The sequence below is a fragment of the Nothobranchius furzeri genome, chromosome 3 (assembly GCF_043380555.1).
Source record: "Nothobranchius furzeri strain GRZ-AD chromosome 3, NfurGRZ-RIMD1, whole genome shotgun sequence".
Classification (NCBI taxonomy): Eukaryota; Metazoa; Chordata; class Actinopteri; order Cyprinodontiformes; family Nothobranchiidae; genus Nothobranchius; species Nothobranchius furzeri.
The window spans coordinates 67,549,803-67,569,613 of NC_091743.1; the positions used below are offsets into that span (position 1 = coordinate 67,549,803).

Consider the following 19,811-nt stretch of genomic DNA (forward strand, 5'->3'; position numbering starts at 1 on the left):
CTTCAACTCAGACATCCACCTTGGACACCTAACCTGCAGACCCCGGGTTGCATCTCATGGCCGGGGAAGCTGAACTCAGAGGAAGCTACTAATCTCTGAGGATCGTGGTCTCGACGTACGGTGACCTCACCACTCTGACCGCAAACCTCCAGACAGCCTGCAGCAACTCATACAAGGGTATCGTAAGCCTGCATACTGGTGTCTGATGAGGTTTTAATCAATAACCAACTCTCTTGTTTATAACAAACAACAAATTCTTTTACACCCAGATTTCACCATTTCTCTCAGACACAAAGAGCGGTTGCTACAACATCCAGCTTCCATCACAGCACCTCACATCCACCACACCACATTTCATTATTCATATCTTGTCGTGTATCATTAGTTTAGGGAAATGAATTAAATTAATTTTATAAACTATATACCTGACTCTATCTGAATTAATACAAAGGGTGTTTATGGTCACTGAATAAGCAAAGCACCTTAGAATCCTCTGATTAAACATTCAAAGATCAGTCAGGTTGATATTTCATATTTGTATGGAATATCACATCTTATTGGTCGTAATTAATATGTATTAATTGCTACACAGGTGTGTTGAAACAGAGTTCAAACTAAAACGTGCTGAGCACTGAATACTCCTGCACTTCAGGGTCCTACTTCAGTTCATCACCAGTCCGGATGATTAAGCAACCTTTTAATACTCGTCCCTCTGGAAGAAAACTTTGAGCTGGTTATAGATCTATATATGCTGACGACTCACCAATTACACTTTTAGCAAAAGAGGCCCTTTTCAGCGTGGCCAGGCCCAGGTCTCCTATCTTGACCGATCCGGTGGGCCCGGTGATGAAGATGTTGTCACACTTGAGGTCTCTGTGGATGATGGGAGGAGCCCTCGTGTGGAGGAAGTGGAGGCCTTTCAGAATCTGTCTGCACCATCGTCGGAGAACTTTAGGCTTCATGACCTTAAAGCGCTTTAGGTACCTGCAAGAAGGGGAAGAAGACGTCTTTATGAACATTTAGCATGACTGTTCTTCTAGTTTTTACCTTCGGACCCCATGTTGGGTTATTTGATGTTGAGATGCTCTTATTAAAGCAACAGTAAGAGAGAATGTTTTGATGGGCAGTGATGAACAAGGACTTTTTCTATCGATACTTACGTTTTTAAAGTCCCTGAAGTCATCAACTCTGTCACTAGAACGATGCACTTCTTTCCCTTCACCAGCGATTCCCAGAAGTCATAGAAGCGAACGATGTTAGGGTGCTGGAGAGCCTTCAGCATCTCTGCCTCTTCTTTGAACCGCTGCCTCTCAGCTTTAGACAGCTTCCTTTCCTGACAATGAAGTAAAACCTCATAAACCTCCACACCACTTTGATGAAACCAGGTGAAGGTGGGAATGTAAGGAGATGGTCATAAACATTTTGTTTGTTTAGAATGTTCCGAGGTCCCTCGTGTTTGCTTTAGGAACGTGTGTGTGAAGATTGCCTGGCGCTCGTGTTTGGAGTGAAAACACCAGGTCTGACCCTTTTACTATTTTACACAACATTGTTTGGAAAACATGACTAAAACATCTCAGAAACATGAGCTGAATCCAGACAAGGTGGTATTACAGAAACCAGTAGTCAGATTTAATCACACAGCTCTGCAAAAAGAAGACAAACTTCCAGCTCCGACGTGGTCAGATTTTCATTTTTGCTAAATTAAAATATTTTTTTATCCTGTTGAGTTTGAGGAAACCTGTTTATCCCGAATCGATATTTTGACCTCTGCCTTCCCCGAACTGTTGTATAAATAGTAAATAAGCTGACGACAAACAGCCTCTGCATCAGTGTTTCTCTGCGGTCAGCAGAGCAGACACAAGCCAGCAGCTCCAGCTCCAAAGGCTCCGCGACCTCCAGAGTTTCTCCATTCTCTTCCTCACAGGAAGAGGATAGTGGAGTAGGATGGACAGCAAGTTCATGGTGTTGATTATTGACTGATGCCAAGGCATCAGGTTTCACTCCGTGCCGGTGGTGACCTGCAATGTCTAATGCATCTTATGTTACATGCTGCTTCCCTATCATCTCAGATGTTTCATCCTTCTTCTCCTTTCTTCAGTTTTTTTAAGATTAAAAAGACACTGCAGGAAGAAGGAGGGTGTGGCTGCTTAGAAATCCCACAATAAGCAAAAATAACCATTTACGTAAATTATTTATTTAAATTTGTGGTTTGTTGTGTTTTGGACCTAAAACACATTTCGCATTAAAAAATGAAGACATTGTGTCGTATTTTAGATGTTTTACGGTATCCTTGTGTGAACATCACACTTTCATCTGTGTCTTGGTGCAGAAGCCTGCATCAGCAAGATTCACCCTCCAAATATATCAGTGTGATAACACCGCAGGGGCTTCAAACGATTTATTACAGAGTCCTCAGACAAGACAAATTACCCAGCACCACTAAAATACACAGGTCTCAAAATGGTCCCATGTTCTGTTAGTTTTACTAAACATTGTTGCACGATTTAGTGATTTCCTATAAACAACTTGTTTTGCAGAATATCATTTAGCAGAGGACGAGCTGCTTCAAAAAGGATTCATAAGTCTTGATTCATTATTATGTGGCAAGGTGGAGAAACGAGGGCCCGGGCGGGATTCGATCCCCAGACTCCCGGGTGAGAGTCATACGCTCTAACCAGTCAGCCAAAAGGACATCCCCTTGGCCAAGTAGCCAGGGCGCATGATCAATCAGGACCTTGTGACAGGACGCTCACACTGTCACAATTATTTTTCATAAATCTGATTTCTGCTGACTCATTCTTAGTCCTTCTACTGAATCCACAGCCTGCAGACGGTAAAACCAAAGCGCCTGCCTTATAGCAGGTTTTGTGTGTGTGTGTGTGTGTGTGTGTGTGTGTGTGTGTGTGTGTGTGTGTGTGTGTGAGAGAGAGAGAGAGAGAGAGAGAGAGAGAGAGAGCGAGAGAGAGAGAGAGAGAGAGAGAGAGAGAGAGAGAGAGAGAGAGAGAGAGAGAGAGTGAACACAGCACACAGGCATGGAGTCTCTAAAGGGCATGGCCTCATCTCAAGGGACAGAATGGTTGAATCATCACTAGATCTCTTCTAAGAACCTGCTCAGATGCAGACATACACACACACACACACACACACACAGTACCAGTAATTACGCATGATGCATATGGATCCAAAAGGTGTGTGTATGTTTAAGAATTGTGTAAATAAAGTCAAAGTTTTAAAAATACATCAGCAGTTAGTTTCTAACATGTGTGATAAATAAAACACAAAAACAAGAAATTGGTTGCATAATTAAACATTAGTTAATGCCTACTGAGGTTTAAAATCTAATCTTAGATCTGTGCAATTCAAGTTCTTTATTTTTTTTTCTTGTAACGACCAAAAAAACCACAGAACCGCATGAAATCCTTACAGGCTAAAAGTTGACTTTGTTCTTCACCTCCAAATGTGCCGTTTATAAATATTTCAGCCTTAACTTTTGCATTGCTAGACAGTTGCCAGAAGCAGACGTGAGATAAGCACAATGTAACACTGCTTTAATTCATCAGGATTTCGGAAATTGATTAAGTTGGTCTTTCCTTTTTAATTATTCCCTCTGGACCTGACACTGTGAATCTGGCCTCTAAGAGCTGGAAAACCGTAAATGTCTTAACTCTGTCTGCACTAAACTGATTAATGATGCCCAAATTCTTATTCCATATATTATTCTACCAATATCACCATGTGGTTTCTGAAATAATGACTTAAATTTGTGGAAAACGCAAGAACATGCTTATCATTTGCTATATTCTTTAGCTTGCTGTTGTTTTAGTCATAACATGTTTTTATTAATAATCCTCTCGTGTCCAGGGGTTTTCTTGACGGATTGAAAACACAGCCCACTTTGAGCCACATCAGACCAGCCGATGTCTGCAGGTCTGTCTGCAGATAATCTGTATATCACATGGCTAAAGTGATCATTAGATTACCCGGATTAGTGATGCAGCTGTCACCTAGAGGCCATAAGCATACAATATATTCACTAAACACAGCCTGGTTAAATGAATAGAAGAAAGTCTTAGACTTGACATCTTGGGACGAGGAGGACTGGGAAACACTGACACTGGATGAGCTATTGAAATGATTAAACGGCTCTTTCTCCTTGGCTGTCACTCTTTAATAAAATATCCTGAAAGTCTCCAGCAAAAATTCCAAATGAGTTGAGTTTTACTCTGCAGCTGAGCTTCCTCTTCTGAGAATAATCAGGATTTTTTAAAGGATGTTTTCACTCATGAGCTACACCTGTTTGTTTATTAACCCTTTTAGAGTAAATGAAGGAAACCGCTGTCTGAAGTTGGGCCTGTCATGTCTGAACCCACCTGTAGTTCACACCAGGCCACTTCTACCCAGGTTTCCGTGTCCAGACCCTTGTAGACGGTCTTGAAGGACCCCCTCCCAAGCTCAATGTCGAACTTGAGGAAGCGCCCCCCAGGTGAGGTGGAAACCGCCTTCATCCCGGGTTCCTCTTCGTTCTCGTCACTTCCTGCTTTACCTGTGACATCTGGTGGCACCACCTCAGCCTTGGGCTCCCTCTCACACCTGTCTCTCCTCTCCTCGTCGGAGCACGCGCTATCTATGGCGCTGTCCTTCAGGCCCACCTGGCTCTCCGTGCTGGAGGTCTCCTGGAGGAGAACCCGAGCCCGACTCCGATCCACAATTGTGCGCAGGTCGATGCTGACCACCGGGCTGCTGCCGACGAACTCCTGCGTGTCCACCGGCTGCTCCTCGTGGTCTGACACCCACAGGCTCCTGCGCACGAACCTCCGGCGGACCGGCCCCGGGTGGTCCGTGGAGGAGTACGCGCTGGGGTCGCTGGCCCCGCGCAGCGCTGCGTTCTGGAGGTTGACATTGTAGTCCGTCCCGTTCTCAAACACACGCCTGCAGGCATTCGCGTTAATATCCGAGTCCAGATTGGGTGCTGATGAGTACGTGGACACCAGCGGCGGATCTCTGCTAGAATTGTCTGCAGAATGCATCCCCGTCCAATCGTTAAACTGTCACCGGCGACATGGTGCAGGGGAGAAGACGAGCAAGCTCCTCTCCCTGCTGGGGGAGAGTTTGACTGCCTTCCTGCAACATCTACAGTGACGCAGTTCTCCTGATCAGGGTCGAGGGCCTAATGCTCGGAATTTGTTCAGGACACAGATCATCTCCTTAAAACGCTCCAGCTGGGGGGATGCGCGCATCGCTCCGCGCCGCCCCACGCCCCGGCTGCTGCTCACCGTCAGTCTCAGCGCACACAGCCAGCTCCCTCACATCGCAGGAGCTTTTTGTGCAAACTATAAAAAATATTCCGCAGACAAGTCACCGGCCTGTAGGATGTTTAAACCGGACCACCTTCCGCTCCTGAGACGCATCACGGGTCGAAAAAGTGCGCAGTTTTCATTCTTTAACACTCCCCATCATCAGCATCCCGCTCTGAATCGTCAGCTCCGACAAGTGAGAGCATCTATTCCACCTCTCCAGCCCGGAACAGAGAGGCACTGATCAGATTAAACTCACCGCGGTCTGATCAGGATGAGAGTATCTCTGACTGAGACCAGCTGACTCCGTGTTCAGATTCCTTCTTTCAGCTTTAGGAATCAGTTTCACGACACAGCCCACGCCCCTAGCAACAGCACGTGTCCAATTACACGACACGCTTTTGGGCAGCACCCTTCAACCCTCCCTGGACCTGGACTACACCGCTGCTACTATATCCACTCTCATCATGACCAGTGGCGGTTCTAGAATGGCTCCAGAAGGGGGACTTGATGGGGCCCCATTCTTGGGGTGACACACTAAGTTCAAACAAAACCAAAAGCAACAACACAATGCCAGAAGTTTTATTATAATTGTAACATATTTCAGGCCAGTGGTTGGTCTCAATCTGTTGTTTGTGACCCTCCCCAAGGGGGTGTGTACATAACTTTTAGAAAAAGATTGGTACACCCAAAAGACATTTTATCAGAAGGTCATAAGTGTAGAGTTGTATACAAAATCCCATGCAAACTCTGCAATAAAACATATGGGGAAACCGGATGCCAACTCAGCACACGGTCAATAGAACATAGAAAAGAGTGTGAGAAAGAAACAAGCCCGAGACGCACAAGCGCAGTGAAACAAAAAGCAGAAAGTGCAATAAAGAAATCAGCTGTAACAGCACAAGGAAAAACCATATAATGGTCTGGGACAGCACAAGGATCATAAACAGAGAACAACATAAATACAACAGGTGGATTAAAGTGACGTGGACACACAACCATGAACAGAGACAATGGGGTCTGCACACTGGATCACGCATTGGACTGTGTCATCGGTGAGGAGATTACTGGCAGCAGAGGGCGACACCCTCCTCTGCTGCCTGCGGAAAGAAGGAAGTGACGCCACCATTAGCAGCTAGCTCTGAAGATGGCCACAGCAGCGGTCGAAACTGTCAATAAAAATAAATAAATAAAGTAAAACAACTGCGTTAAAAAACACCAAATAATGCAATCAGAAGAAACACACAGAGAAAATACACAAAATAACTCTGATGCACTTTCAGCTCAAACTGAATGCTGTTTTCTTCCCTACCTTGTTCATAACCATTTTCCTTATTTAAATGAATTTTACAAGTATGTGCAGAATCATTATTTCAACTTTTATTTTAGTTAAAATTTCCAACAAAAAGAGCCTTTTGGCTAGAAAATCCCTCAGCAAAGCAATAGTTACATTGCACTGTCCTATAATAAGCGACACTCTTAACCTCACTTTTGCAGTGTTGCTGATTTGCATCCCTGTGCGCGTTTTACCCATCGGTTTTACCTTACTGTGATTTTGCGTGCCATTGGACTCTGCTTGAATCACTTTCACTTGTTTCCCATTTTAGGTGTAATTTGAGGGCCATTTTATTTTTATTAACTCCTACTTTTCACACACGCGTCTGTTCAGTCACGCCTTCATGACTCTTCTCTTAAAAACTGTTTTAAAATGCTGCATGTAATACCTGAGATAGACGCTAGGGGGCATCAGAACTCCGTCCCTCTCTTCGGATACCAATAGAAAAGTCTCATTTTTGATGTCCACGAATCCACATTTCACCAGCAGCAAGCACCAGGCATTGTGTAACTGAGCTATAATCAGCACCGGAAGTTCATGTTCTGGCTCTGTGAGCGGCCGCCTCCATGCTGGAGGGGCGGTAGGACTTTTAGGACTAGGGCAAAACCACCGAGTGGGACGTTTCTGTTTAGTCTACACTGTAGTCTACACTGTATAAGGTGTTGGTGTTCTGCGGTGGAGGAAGCCCACTAGTTAGAGCTACAGCAGCACAGACAAGCAGCCATGCCGTCTGAGAGCCTGGAGATGAACGGTGATGCTGACCGAACCGGCGACACGGACGTGAGTAAAGAGCGGACACAAACAGCGTCGGTTTTCCCACAAATGGACACACACTACCGGTTCATCCATCAGAGCTGCTGGTTTACATTCTTATCCAGTTTTTTTTTTTCCTGTATTAGCGCAACCTAAGGGTTCAATGGTTTTAAGTAACCCTTTTACAGAAAACTGTTCTAAATGATCCCTTCTGGGTCTTTGTGTGGTCATCACCAAAGTTCTCTTCTTTCTGCTGAAGGTCAAGTTACATTAATGACAGACGAGACAATTGGAACTCTGTGTGTGCGTGTGCGCGCGCGCGTGTGCGTGTAATTTTTTTTTGGGGGGGGGGGGGCATGTCCCCCCCCACTTTTTCCAAAGTCAAATTTTGACCCCTGCACTTTTTTTACCATCCAAAAACAATATTACACTATATTAAATTGACACTGGTTGAGCTCTAGGACCAAGCAGAAAACAACTGTTTGTGTTGAAGCCTGTTTCCTATAAGAACATACTGTAATTACCCCCCCCCCCCCCCCCCTCTAAAGTGAAAATTACGTCCGTGTGTGTGTGCGTTGGACTTTCTCTGATCAGGGATCAGATCTGAACCAGAACCAGTGAGGCAGAACCAAATCTGGAATGTGAGCTCCTAGATCTGATGAGTCTACACATGTTTGTGGTCAAATGTGTAGAAAGTTCTTTAACATCTCTGTTTAAATAATAATAATAATAATAATAAAACACTTTATTTTACAACAGTTTTTCCTTTGGACCAGCTTTCTGCTTCAGCAAAAGTACTTTTCATTTCCAGTGCTCGAAATTAAAGGAGTGAAAAATACACAATAAGACATAAATAGTGGAAACATAGAAAAACAAAACAAGTCATTTGATATGTAATTTTTCTAAAATAAACTATTATACTTGAGCTATCACAGAAGATAGCCTCAGGCATGATTTATTTATTTATTTATTGCAGCCAGGTATAGAAACATTTAAGGAAACCATATCTTTTAAAAATACCATGTTTCCACCCACTTTGGCTTCTCACTTTTTGCAAAAGAATGTGTATGAGGTCATGTTTAGATTACATTTTCAGTGTTTTTTTATTTTCATTTTCATAAAACTAAAGTTACTAAACTGTCAGACAGTCTGATTTAGTACTAAACATGATGTAAAAAGTCATTCTGGGGAGAACATACAACAGGAAGAGGAGGAGGAATTGAATATTGCTGATTTGTTTCTGCGGTAGTTAATCCAGCTGCTGGATCTGGACGGGCTGCAGATGGTGGGGAGATCTCTGACTCAGACCTGAGTTTACAACATTCCTCTAATAGGGCTGAAACAAACACGACTGTTTAGAAATGTTTGTATGTCAGCGTCTGGGTGATTAAGAACGGCATGTTTGTGTTCAAACAACAAATCTCAGGTTAGAATTCAACTTAATCGCTAAATTTCTTGCTGCTTGGGTATTTTTGTTTGACCACCTAGCATCAAGGCTGATTAATTAGAAGATAAGGCTTCTGTTCATTCATGATTCCTCATGAAAGAGGATGTTTGGGTCTTAAATAATCCTGATAGGAGGCAGAACAGAAGTAGTTGAGTGATAACATCTTTTTGTAGGGGATATTGGAGTGTAATAAAGTGACATGCTTATATTTCCACTGTTGTCTCTGAACTATGCAGGAAGATGCTGTGATGAACTATTTAACCCTGTAATGCCACACTAACAACGGTCCCTGCTTAGGAATAAAAACAAGAACTGGAAGTAGATTTTCACCAGAGGGGATGAGCGGATCGTCGCTGCAGGTTTACAACATAAACATATTTTTTCTCTGCAGGTTTTTACAGCTGCTGGATGTAAAATACAGAGATCTGGACGTCAGTGTGTATATGCCAACCGGGGAACAAGGTCCACTCTGTTAAACATGAACCTCTAACAGTCAGCATCAGGTTAATGTGAAACGCAGTCTGAAGATCTTAGAATAAAAACATATGAGTAAATATTGAACTCTAGTGAACATGGAGGTGTTTTGAGTTCTGAGTTTCTTATGAAAGATTAGCTGTCGCACACTGGTGAAATTTATTCTCTGTATTTGACCCAACCCCCGGGGGAGCTGCATACACGGCTACGGTGGTTTAACCCCCCAAGCCAATCCCTTAATGCTGAGTGCCAAGCGGGGAGGCATTGGGTGCCATTTTTAAAGTCTTTGGTATGACCCGACTGTGGATTGAACCCACGATCTCCCTGTCTCAGGGTGGACACTCATTCCACTAGCCAGGTTCTGTTTACTGACCTGTTGGGATGTTTGCAGGATGAAGTGTTGTCATTGAATTTTCCACTGAATTAGCACAAAGGAAGTTCATATCTGGGTCGGCAGTGTGGTGAATTTGGTTTTGACATAAAACCGAACGCTGTGACCCTCTGTGTCAAAACAAAAAGGGGAAAACTCACTTTCTACTTCTCGTATAACTTTCCCATAACAATAAATGACACTGGTATTTCAAATTTTGGGACTTGTATTATTATTATTATTATTATTATTATTATTATTATTATTATTATTATTATTATTCTACACTCATAATCTGAAGATCTGGAAATTATTTGGGATTAGAGCTTTAAAAATGATCTGAAACAAAAAGTACATAAATATTATAACTCATGGGCACAGTTAGTACAACCTATTGATCACTGATGTGCTGTTTTAATGTTTCATCACTACAGCAGTACGTACAACAACATAAACGACTCTGAACCAGAATGTTATGGGTTTAGCTAAGTCATCATTTTAATGCTTTTTTCACGAAGGAGAAAGTGCGATGTGATCCAAATCTGATTCTCCAGTTTCAGATCAGTTTAAAGTTCCAGTTTGACGGCAGAAGCAAATGACTTCTTATTTTCTCCAAACTTGAGTAACTTTTAAAATAAGTTTAAACTGGTGTGAGACGGAGTGAAACCACGCATAACATCAAGACACCCACTTCTATGTTGCACCTTTCTCTGTCCTTCACCAATGTGAGTCTTTTTGTCCAGATCCCGCTGAGGGACAACTGGAGACAGCCTGGGAGACCCCTGAACATGAACCATTACGCCAATAAGAAGAGCGCTGCAGAGAGCATGCTGGACGTGGCTCTGCTGCTGGCTAATGCCTCCCAGCTGAAGGCTGTGCTGGAGCAGGGACCACATTTCACCTTCTTCGCGCCCCTCATCACCCTCATCAGCATCTCTCTGATCCTGCAGGTCGTAGTGGGAGTGATGCTCATCTTTATCGGTTAGTTCAGACCTCTCATTTCATTTAACCAGCACCATGTTTGCATTTTGACTTAGTAACAGTGAAGACAAGTCCACATAAGTGAAAAAACACAATTCTGATAGAAGTTATCACAACTTCAGGACATCTGTCCAATCAGCAGTCTCCCACATGGTTTGTCCCTGACTCAGACCATTTACAGGCTCAGGACTAGAGGTCGACCGATATTGGTTTTTGTTAGTGATGCACCAATATGAAAATGTTGTGCCAATACTGATATCCGATATTAAGATCACTGTTATGGCAGATAACCGATATTTGCCAATACCAATATACTGACATTACTGCTTCTAAAATCAGCTTATTTTGTACAGAATGAAAATTATTAAAGCTGAATTTACATTATTATGTACACACAACATACATTTTTACAGTTCTAAGATGATTTCATTTACTGTTCACATGACTAAACGATTACACATCACCCCCTCACCCTCTGAAACAGGCAAACTAATGGAGACAAGATGGAAAAAATATTGGTTGTTAAAATCGGCCTGGTTTTATTTATCGAACCGATACCGATACGTTAAAAAATGACTAACATCGGCTGATACCGATATTGATGACAATATATTGTCCATCCCTAGTTTTTGTATTACCGGTGCTGATATGTAGGAGACATGGACAATCAGACAATATGTACTGCCGGTTTTTATAAGTCGATTTTCATGGCCGATATTTAGGCCTTTTTCCACCTTTTTTTCATGCAAAAATGTCTAATAAGAAGAAGAAGAAAATATCATTTCTACAGCGCCTCTCAAGATAAAAATCACGAGGCGCTTCACAAAAACAAAAAAAAAAATACAAAAATTGTAAAAATATAAAAAAGCATTTCGAAAATGTTTAAAAATATATTTAAAATGAGCAAGAATAAGCAATTGCGATTTAAAAGAAAAAATGTTAAGAAAGAGAGAGAATGAACAGGAAAGAGGGAAATCAGTGGATCCTGAGGAAGGTGGAATAGGTGGGGAGAGCAGAATAAAGGGAGAGTGGTGAAGAAGGTCAAACAAAAGCCAGCTTGAACAAGTGAGTCTTCAGCTGCTTTTTAAAGGAGACCACTGAGTCCACTGATCTCAGGCTCAGGGGGAGAGAGTTCCAGAGTCTGGGGGCCACAGCAGCAAATGATCTGTCACCTTTGGTCTTTAGCCTGGTGCTGCACAACCAGTAGGCTTTGATCACTGGACCTCAGGGACCTGCTGGGGGTGTAGGGACTAAGAAGATCACCAATGTAAGATGGTGCTTGTCCATGTAAGGCCTTATAGACCAGAACCAGGATCTTGAAATGAACCCTGGAGTTGATTGGCAGCCAGTGAAGCTGGAGGAGAAGCGGGGTGATGTGGGTGTATTTGGAGGACTTGGTCAGAAGTCAAGCACAGGCATTCTGAACCACCTGTAGACGGTTCAGGGAGGTTCTGCTCAGACACGTGAAAAGAGAGTTACAGTAGTCTAAGCGTGAGGAGATGAAGGAGTGGATAACTGTCTCAAGTTCAGAGCGGGACAGAATGGGACTCAGCTTAGCAATGTTCCTGAGATGGAAGAAGGAAGAGTGAACAAGAGAACTGACATGAGAATCCAGGGTGAGAGCTGGGTCAAAGGTCACGCCAAGATTCCTGACGGAAGGTTTGGTGTGGGAAGCAAGCTGACCAAGAGAGTCTCTGACTTTGGGAACCAGCTTGTCTGGGGCACAGATGAGGATCTCAGTCTTATCTTCATTCAGCTGTAGAAATCTCCCAGCCATCCAGGTTTTGATAGTCTAAGCAGGTGTGTAACAGCTGCAGCTTAGACATCTCATGGGGCTTAAAGGAGATGTACAGTTGGATGTCATCTGCATAAAGATGGTAGGAGATTCCTTTGAAGGAGCTCAGGATGTGCTGAAGAGGAAGCAGATAGAGGAGGAAGAGTCGAGGCCCCAGCACAGAACCTTGTGGAACACCATGGGTAAGGGAGGAGATGGAGGACCTAAACTTGGAGACGGACACAGAAAAGGAGCGCTCAGAGAGATAAGAGGAGAACCACTCCAGAGCAGATCCTGATAGGCCTACCCAGTCTCTCAGCCTCTCCAGTAGCAGGTGATGGTCAACAGTGTCAAAGGCTGCAGTCAGGTCCAGCAGGACCAGAACAGAACGGTCCCCTGCATCACTGTGAGTCAACAACAGTTGATGCACAAAATTCTGAAGCTGAATCAGTTTTGAACTCTGAATTTAACTACCTGTTAAATTTGAAACTTGCACTGCTCAGTGTTAAAAGTCACACACCTAAATAAAGTTAGAGTATTTATTATGCAGATGAAATTTCACGGTCTGCCCCTGCCTCCCTGACTGTGTCTCTCTCCTGCCCTTGATTTGTACTTATTGTTTTCACCTGCCCCTTGTTTACCTGCCCATGTGTTCCTCATTTGTCCTGTGTATTTATACCTCCCTCCTTGTATTAGTCTTTGTCAGATCATTGTGTTAGTTGTCAGCGTTGCTTTTGTCCTGTCGTTCCCGCTCTGTTATTAAAACCGGTTTTACTTTATCCGAGCCTGCATCTTTGCCTCCTGATCTGCTCCACCACACATGGTCCATCATCTCCACACCCGCAACGTGACATGAAATTAGTGAACGTAAAATACATTTAAATACAATTCTGCAGCAGTGTCGGGCTCCTCGAGGATGTGCCTGACTTTAAATGGGTTTTACTAAAGTACAAACATTGGTCGATGCCGATGCATGAAAAGTGGTAAAAATCAGCCCAATATATCGGCCGACCGATAAAACAGTCTAACCCTATTCAGGACACCTTTGCAGGTGTCTTGGGTCAGTTAGCTGACTAGGGAGCAACACCATTAGCTTTTAATAGTTTACTTTTTAGCATTCAAATTTTCGGAGAGACTGGATTTTGCTACAAACATTACAGTGTAGATCACTAGTTTTATCGCATAACCATACAGTCGATTGGGATCCGTTGTTTGGCAAAACCTCTAAATCCGTCACATGACCATTCCTATCAGATTCTATGTAGGATCCACCAACCAATATGAAACAATATTACTAGTGATTGAAAGCAATCATTTCTATTTAAATCAAAATATGAAAAAGAAAATATATCAACATTCAACATTTTTATTCCTGAGCTCAGGCATTTAAACCAGTCAACTTAAATAGAAAACATCTGTTCTTATAGCAAAGACTAATTTCAAAATAAAACTATTTTCTAAATAAAAGTGGATTAGACGAACAATTGACATATAGATTTTTGCATTTTGGACCAATGATGTGTGTGTACTCTCCTAATAATCATCAACATTACAAGAAAGGAGGCTTGAACTGTTTCTAAATGTGTAAGTTATCAATGTAAAATAGGAACTTCCCTTCATAAACTGACTACCAGAAAAAGTTGAAGGTTTTCACAATATTGTAGTTTTCTAAGATGCATGGGGAAGTGAGAATAATTGGACCCAAACGTCATCAGAAAAACGGTTATCTGCTCAAATAAACATAGTCAAATAAGATCTCTTGTTAACACAATGACAGGCACAATTAGGATTGTTTATAGCCAAGTGAAAAAATGTGGGCTGTTCTCTAACCAACCAGAGGTTTAAATTCAGATCATCTGCTATGCCTTCTGCATGGTTGCACTTTGTGAGTAACTATAAAAACTCTGGGAGTTTACTTATTACCAGAGGTGGAATATATATGTGTATCTTTTTTTGGGTGAAAGTCACCCCCTTCCACTGATGGGCCTCTCCTCCTCACCTCTAGCATTTCTTATCTCATCCTCACAGAAAATATTATAGTGGAAATGTTGTGTTTAAGAAACCACAACAGGAAGTGTAAGCCTCTGCTGTCAGCTGGCTCTAATTTTCAACTGGTCTATTTACTATTAAAGAAACTTACAAGAGATTTACCAACGCCTCGATGGCACAGCGTCATCCTCCATGGTTCGGTCGTAGATATGTGAGGGGGAGGGTTGTTTAGATAATCGCCTAATGTCAGTGCTGTTAATATTTATCTGACTTAGGAAACATGACTGCAAAAGGAACCTCCCTGCTGCCCCCTTGTGGGTAAATGTTCTTAGCATTGACTGTATGAACTAAATGTTTTTTATTTATTTCATTAGTGAAGTGGAATTTAAACGACGTGAGCACGCACTATAAGCTGAACATCCTGGAGAACACCGCTACAGCCTTCGTCTTTGTCATAGTCGTTGTCAACGTCTTCATCACAGCCTTCGGCGTGCAGCGGCCCGCCTCGGAAGCTTCATCACCTTCCTGACCATGTGACGTTCCGCAGCTGCTGATTGGGACCTGAGTTATTCTCCACATGTATTTCGTTTGTCTTGTGTTTGTGTGTTCTTCTCTAACCATGAACTAAACGTGTTTGTTATCACTGGTTACCTCTCATCAGGCTCCGGATACTGATGCAAACTAAAGGTGGCCTTCACTGCTGATACAAATATCAAGAGCGGCATACAAAGTTACAAGCACTGTGACATAATAACTGTTGAACAAAAGACTCTCTGCTGTTATTTTCCAGTGTTTTTGTGTTTATAACAAAGTGCATTCCCAATGGATTTCTTCCTCCACTGCATGATGCTTTAAATTATACAATAGCTTTAAGGTGGGGCAGATTTTTGTTTACGATGCTTCAGATCTCCTTCATAAAATTAAGTGGACTTACTTTTATTACACACTATGCAAGGTGTCATATTCCAGTTTACATGTTTGTTCATTAATGCCCATGTATATTGTTTGAATTATGTGTTAAATCACTTTTTTAGGACTGAAATGATCTTCATTATAAACTTTTCGACTATGTTTTAAATTATATTTTAAAATAAAAAATGAAAACTGACTTTTAAAAAATCCTGTTTTCTTCTTTTATTTTTATTATTTACAACTTTAACTTCCCACAAATGAAGACACACAAAATATTTTTAACAGATGAATCTAGAATTTCCCCTTAGAATATGTTTACAAATGACCAGAACAAGGCACAAGTACAGATTAAGGCTGCACGTAGGCTTTAAGCTAATTTTAATAGTGTTAATTTTATTAACAGGCACGTTTGGCTTTATCCAAAAATAAACAAGCCTTTATACAACATTTGGGAAACAACATTAACCTGGCAGTGAAATGTAAAGGGGAGTCTGAAGTACCTCAGGAAGGGCTTTGAGTATAAAAAACATCTGGTAGTGGTGTGTGTAGCAGGAAAAATAAAAAAATGTTCCATCCTGCCAACAGGAAAAAAAGACAAGAATGTTGAGAGATGCTTCCGCTTTTCAACAACAGCCAGAAAACAGTCCTGAAAACGTAGTCTGCCAAATGTCAAGGTATCCTTTACAGAGAGCTAATGTTTCACTAACAACACTAATAATAATGGGGGAAAAAACTTGGTTAGAGATGCCACGAAGTAGGTGGCAATGCCTTAACCGTATGCGTGTTGCAGGCCACAGGGGCCACTTCCATCCTTGTCAAGGGGAGTGCTAACCTTCTCTCCTTTCATACAACACAACAAAGTTAAGCGGTCACGTGTGTTTATAAAGGCCAAGCGACACAACTTGATTCACTTACGGCGCACAGTCACAACGTTATAAATTAAACCAAAATTATGTACTTGACCAAGAGTATATATTTTAAGCCACTAAAACGTTGTTATTTCAATGTTTCACTCTATATTTCGTATGTTTTGTTCTGTAACAACTGCACCCATAATGCAACGCGCTCAGAAATCTGTGCGTAATTGGTGGGAGGTGTCACGTGGTACCCTCTAACGCGCTCAACGCGGATTAAATGTCGTTTTATGCTCTCACGTGTCGTTTCGGATAATTCACTTAACAGAACTATTAATTCTTTATTTTTTACTTAAATGCGAGCGGCATGATAATTTACCGGAAGCGCTTATAAAAAAAATTAAACATTGTAGTTTTACAATTGTCCACCAGATGACGCCAAAAACAACAGTCGTCTTTCCAAAATTATAAAACTAAATGAACAAAAACTTCTCCGGTTCAAGAACCAGCAGCTTATTAAGCTGATTAATTTTTAGACTTTAAATTAATATTTCTGTCATAAATGTATCTCCTCCACAATTGGGTGTCTAAGAACTAAAAAAAAACTACCACAACAATAAAAGTGTTGATAACAAATAGTGCTGCTGGTAATATTGCTTGTAACAGAAAAAATCTTACAAGGGAGTCTGCAGAGACCTTTTCCAGCACATTCATCCTTTCACTCATTCAAAGACACGTGTGTGTGTGTGTGTGTGTGTGTGTGTGTGTGTGTGTGTGTGTGTGTGTGTGTGTGTGTGTGTGTGTGTGTGTGATAAGTAAAAAGTGATACATTTGTCTTCTCAGTTCAAACCAAAACAAAGCCCAATGTGTATGACTCACACAGAGCACAACATAAGTATTGAGCACTTGTAAAGAAATAGCATGCGCTGGCAGTGCTGGTACACGTGAAGCATCAGATGAGAAGAGACACTCGTTACTTCATGAGGCCTTCTTCGGTGTACCAGATCAGAACCTCCTGAGCTCTACTTTTCAAACCAAGAGCTGCCATCCCAAGTGCTCGGCTGCCTCCGGACACTTTTGCTTCTACAAAGAAAACAAGATTACTCTAACAACATCCAGAGGAATGAGGATTTAAGTGATACACCTTAACTATTTAACTGTGAAACTATAATATTTTTTAGATGCTCAGTTAGATAAAAAAAATATATATATCTAGTTACCGCTGTAATAATGAAGTAAAGCCAGGCCCACAGCAAAGCTGAAACAGCCCATGAAGAAAAGAGGACCTGAAAAGAGTTATAAAAGTGAACAAATATACTTAAAATGAAGGTTTACTGAAGTCCTGGCTAAGACATCCTCTTACTTGAAGACTTTTGCAGATTTAAATCAATAGGTTTTGCAAAGATTCTCATCATTTATTCCAGAAAGACTTGATAAAGATCACTTAACTATTTATTCTGTGTCTGTGATGCTACAGAAAACATTAAAATCCAGACTTCAAACATTCAGATCTATCAGTAAATTGGCACATTTGACCTGGGAGAATTGTCCAATATTTAAAACTAATCTGTGGATCTCAGTTTGACAGATAACCGTCACATCACCTCTGTCGTTCAGGGCGTATTTCTGCTGGCGGGGATGAGGTGATGTCAGCGGATCCAATGCATCTGAGGATGAAGAACAAAACAACTTCTAAATTAGCATAAACATTAATAAACAGAGGAATAAGATTTGTTTGTTTACGTGAGACTAACCTCTGAGGCGGAGCCGCGTGGGCAGGCTGTAGTACACGTCCTCCACATGCAGGTGAAGAGCTCTGTAAAACTCTCTGCAGGCTTCCTCTCCTTTCTCCTGCAGGTGGGCCAGGAGCTCACCCAGGCGGACACTTGTTGGTACATCCAAGTTTCTGAACTGTAAAACGGTGAAAACACCTCTAAGTTAGTTCACTTGTACATTTGAGGTCAACCAATATTGGTTTGTCTATTGCCGATACCGATAGCTGATTTGTACTGCTGGTTTTTAAAAGCTGATTTTCATGGCTGATATCTAGATGTTTTCCACCTTATTTTCATGCTAAAAGGTCACCAATAACAACAGTTGATGCATAAAGTTTCTAAAGCTGGATCAGTTTTTGAACAAAATGTTAAGTTTTAACTTTGACTTTACAGACACCTAAGTAAAGTTGATTTAGAGTACTAATTATGCAGATGTTATTCGTGAACATATAAAAACATGCATAACACATAATGTGCAGCAGCACCGCGCTGCCCGAGGATGTGCCTGATTTTAAATCGAGTTTAAAAAAGAACAAATATCGGCTGACAACAATGCATAAAAATAGGTAAATATTGGCCCGATATATCGGCCGACCGATATGCCGGCTGATATTTCAGTCTACCCATAATTTACATGTTAGTTTCTGAAAACTTGTGTGTAAAAAAGATTAGATTACAATTCAGGAAAAAAATAATTTGTATTTACAGATTTCTTCTGACAACAGTTTTCTTAAGTATTTAAATGATATTTATATGAGATTTTAATCTTCTTTTAATTGTGATACCATATTTACCAAACCGAAGACATTTTTCTCTTAACATCATATCTGGAGAAACAGGTTAGATATCACAGTAGAAATAATTTTACACACTGACTGAAATACTGAATTAAATCTATAACAAAATACTGCCTCCGTGCATTTGATGGTAATTCTTCTATTTGATCTGATGTTTGGTTATATTTTAATCTGTTATTTGTATTGCACGTGTTTAATCTAGCCTCTGCTTCATTTTAGACACTGACTGTGCTTTTAAATTACTGCACAAATTCCTATTAAATGAATGTGGCATAAATATTTGGTTTTAAGTTAGTAAACTAGTAATAAGTGTCATTCAATAGCAGTTGTTTTAGATAAGTGCTCGTCTGAATGACTCACTCTGGTGGCCTCCTTGTCTGTGAGGATCTGCGGGTGGATTCTGTTCAGCTGCAGGATGAGTTTGTCCACCAGCTCCGTGTCCAGCCTCGGGTCAGCTTGGAGAACGGAGCTGTCTTCTGTCAGCTGCTCGAGAAAACCGTCTGTCCACGTTCGGGAAGGAATGAGTCAGTCCATGCAACTGGCTAGTTTTAGCAGAAACTTGAGGTACTAGTTTACCCAAACCGAAACCAAGCTTTGCGGTCGTTTATGTTTTTGAAATAACAGGATTTGGGGAAATGCGCCAAAACACGAATCGCTGAGCTCTCTCGTGTCAAACTTTGTGTCTGTGAACTTTTCAGAAACCTTAAAACGACTTGTATGACATTCCTCCGTCTTTGACAAAGTAAATAAACCCTTCAGGTCGTCAACGCTGCACTAATGTTTCAGGTTTGAATCTCACATGATGGTTTAAAGGTAAAATAGAAGGTAAATTCTAAAGAAATCGACAATTATTTCGTGTTTTAATAAGACAATTCACAAACCTCCCATTGCGGATTCCCCTCTGGGTTCGATTAGTTTGGACGCGTTCTCTGACGTAATCACGTTGTGGACGCGAGCGTTCTCCAAACCAGGAAGTAAAAGAACAAACTTTGTTTTCATTACATAATTTTATAAGCTATTGTCAGTGTTTTGTTTTAATTAATATGAATAAATAT

The 19,811-nt window shown here is 41.4% G+C and overlaps 3 protein-coding genes and 1 non-coding gene across 13 annotated transcripts in view; 1 reads left to right on the plus strand and 3 right to left on the minus strand.

The window, feature by feature from the left end:
• Positions 1-14,798, minus strand: part of wnk2 (WNK lysine deficient protein kinase 2) — a 53,512-nt gene extending 38,714 nt beyond the window's left edge. For 8 of the 10 annotated variants that reach the window (XM_070549425.1, XM_070549424.1, XM_070549421.1 and 5 more), the window contains exons 1-4: positions 14,570-14,798; positions 4,371-6,463; positions 1,161-1,333; positions 764-984 (exon numbers count right to left, since the gene is read on the minus strand). In XM_070549425.1, coding sequence (XP_070405526.1) covers positions 764-984; positions 1,161-1,333; positions 4,371-5,027 — 1,051 coding nt within the window. In that variant the 5' untranslated portion in view covers positions 5,028-6,463; positions 14,570-14,798. Of the gene's footprint in view, positions 1-763; positions 985-1,160; positions 1,334-4,370; positions 6,464-7,018; positions 7,140-14,569 lie in introns of those variants that run through there. The other 2 variants (XM_070549417.1, XM_070549418.1) reach the window with 2 other exon arrangements.
• ninj1 (ninjurin 1) lies at positions 7,210-15,526 on the plus strand. Its single transcript, XM_070549429.1, has 3 exons — positions 7,210-7,410; positions 10,418-10,655; positions 14,793-15,526. The coding sequence occupies exons 1-3, from the start codon at positions 7,354-7,356 to the stop codon at positions 14,945-14,947; spliced, it is 450 nt and encodes a 149-aa protein (XP_070405530.1). The 5' UTR covers positions 7,210-7,353; the 3' UTR covers positions 14,948-15,526.
• An 11-nt stretch (positions 15,527-15,537) lies between these two features.
• Positions 15,538-19,730, minus strand: card19 (caspase recruitment domain family, member 19). The gene is made up of 6 exons (XM_070549428.1): positions 19,638-19,730; positions 19,117-19,256; positions 17,939-18,095; positions 17,789-17,851; positions 17,405-17,470; positions 15,538-17,267 (listed from the first exon to the last, which is right to left on the minus strand). The coding sequence occupies exons 1-6, from the start codon at positions 19,642-19,644 to the stop codon at positions 17,158-17,160; spliced, it is 543 nt and encodes a 180-aa protein (XP_070405529.1). The 5' UTR covers positions 19,645-19,730; the 3' UTR covers positions 15,538-17,157.
• Positions 16,057-16,184, minus strand: LOC139069014 (U6atac minor spliceosomal RNA). Its single transcript, XR_011520242.1, has one exon. It is a non-coding gene; the product is annotated as a U6atac minor spliceosomal RNA (small nuclear RNA).
• Positions 19,731-19,811: the final 81 nt, after the last annotated feature.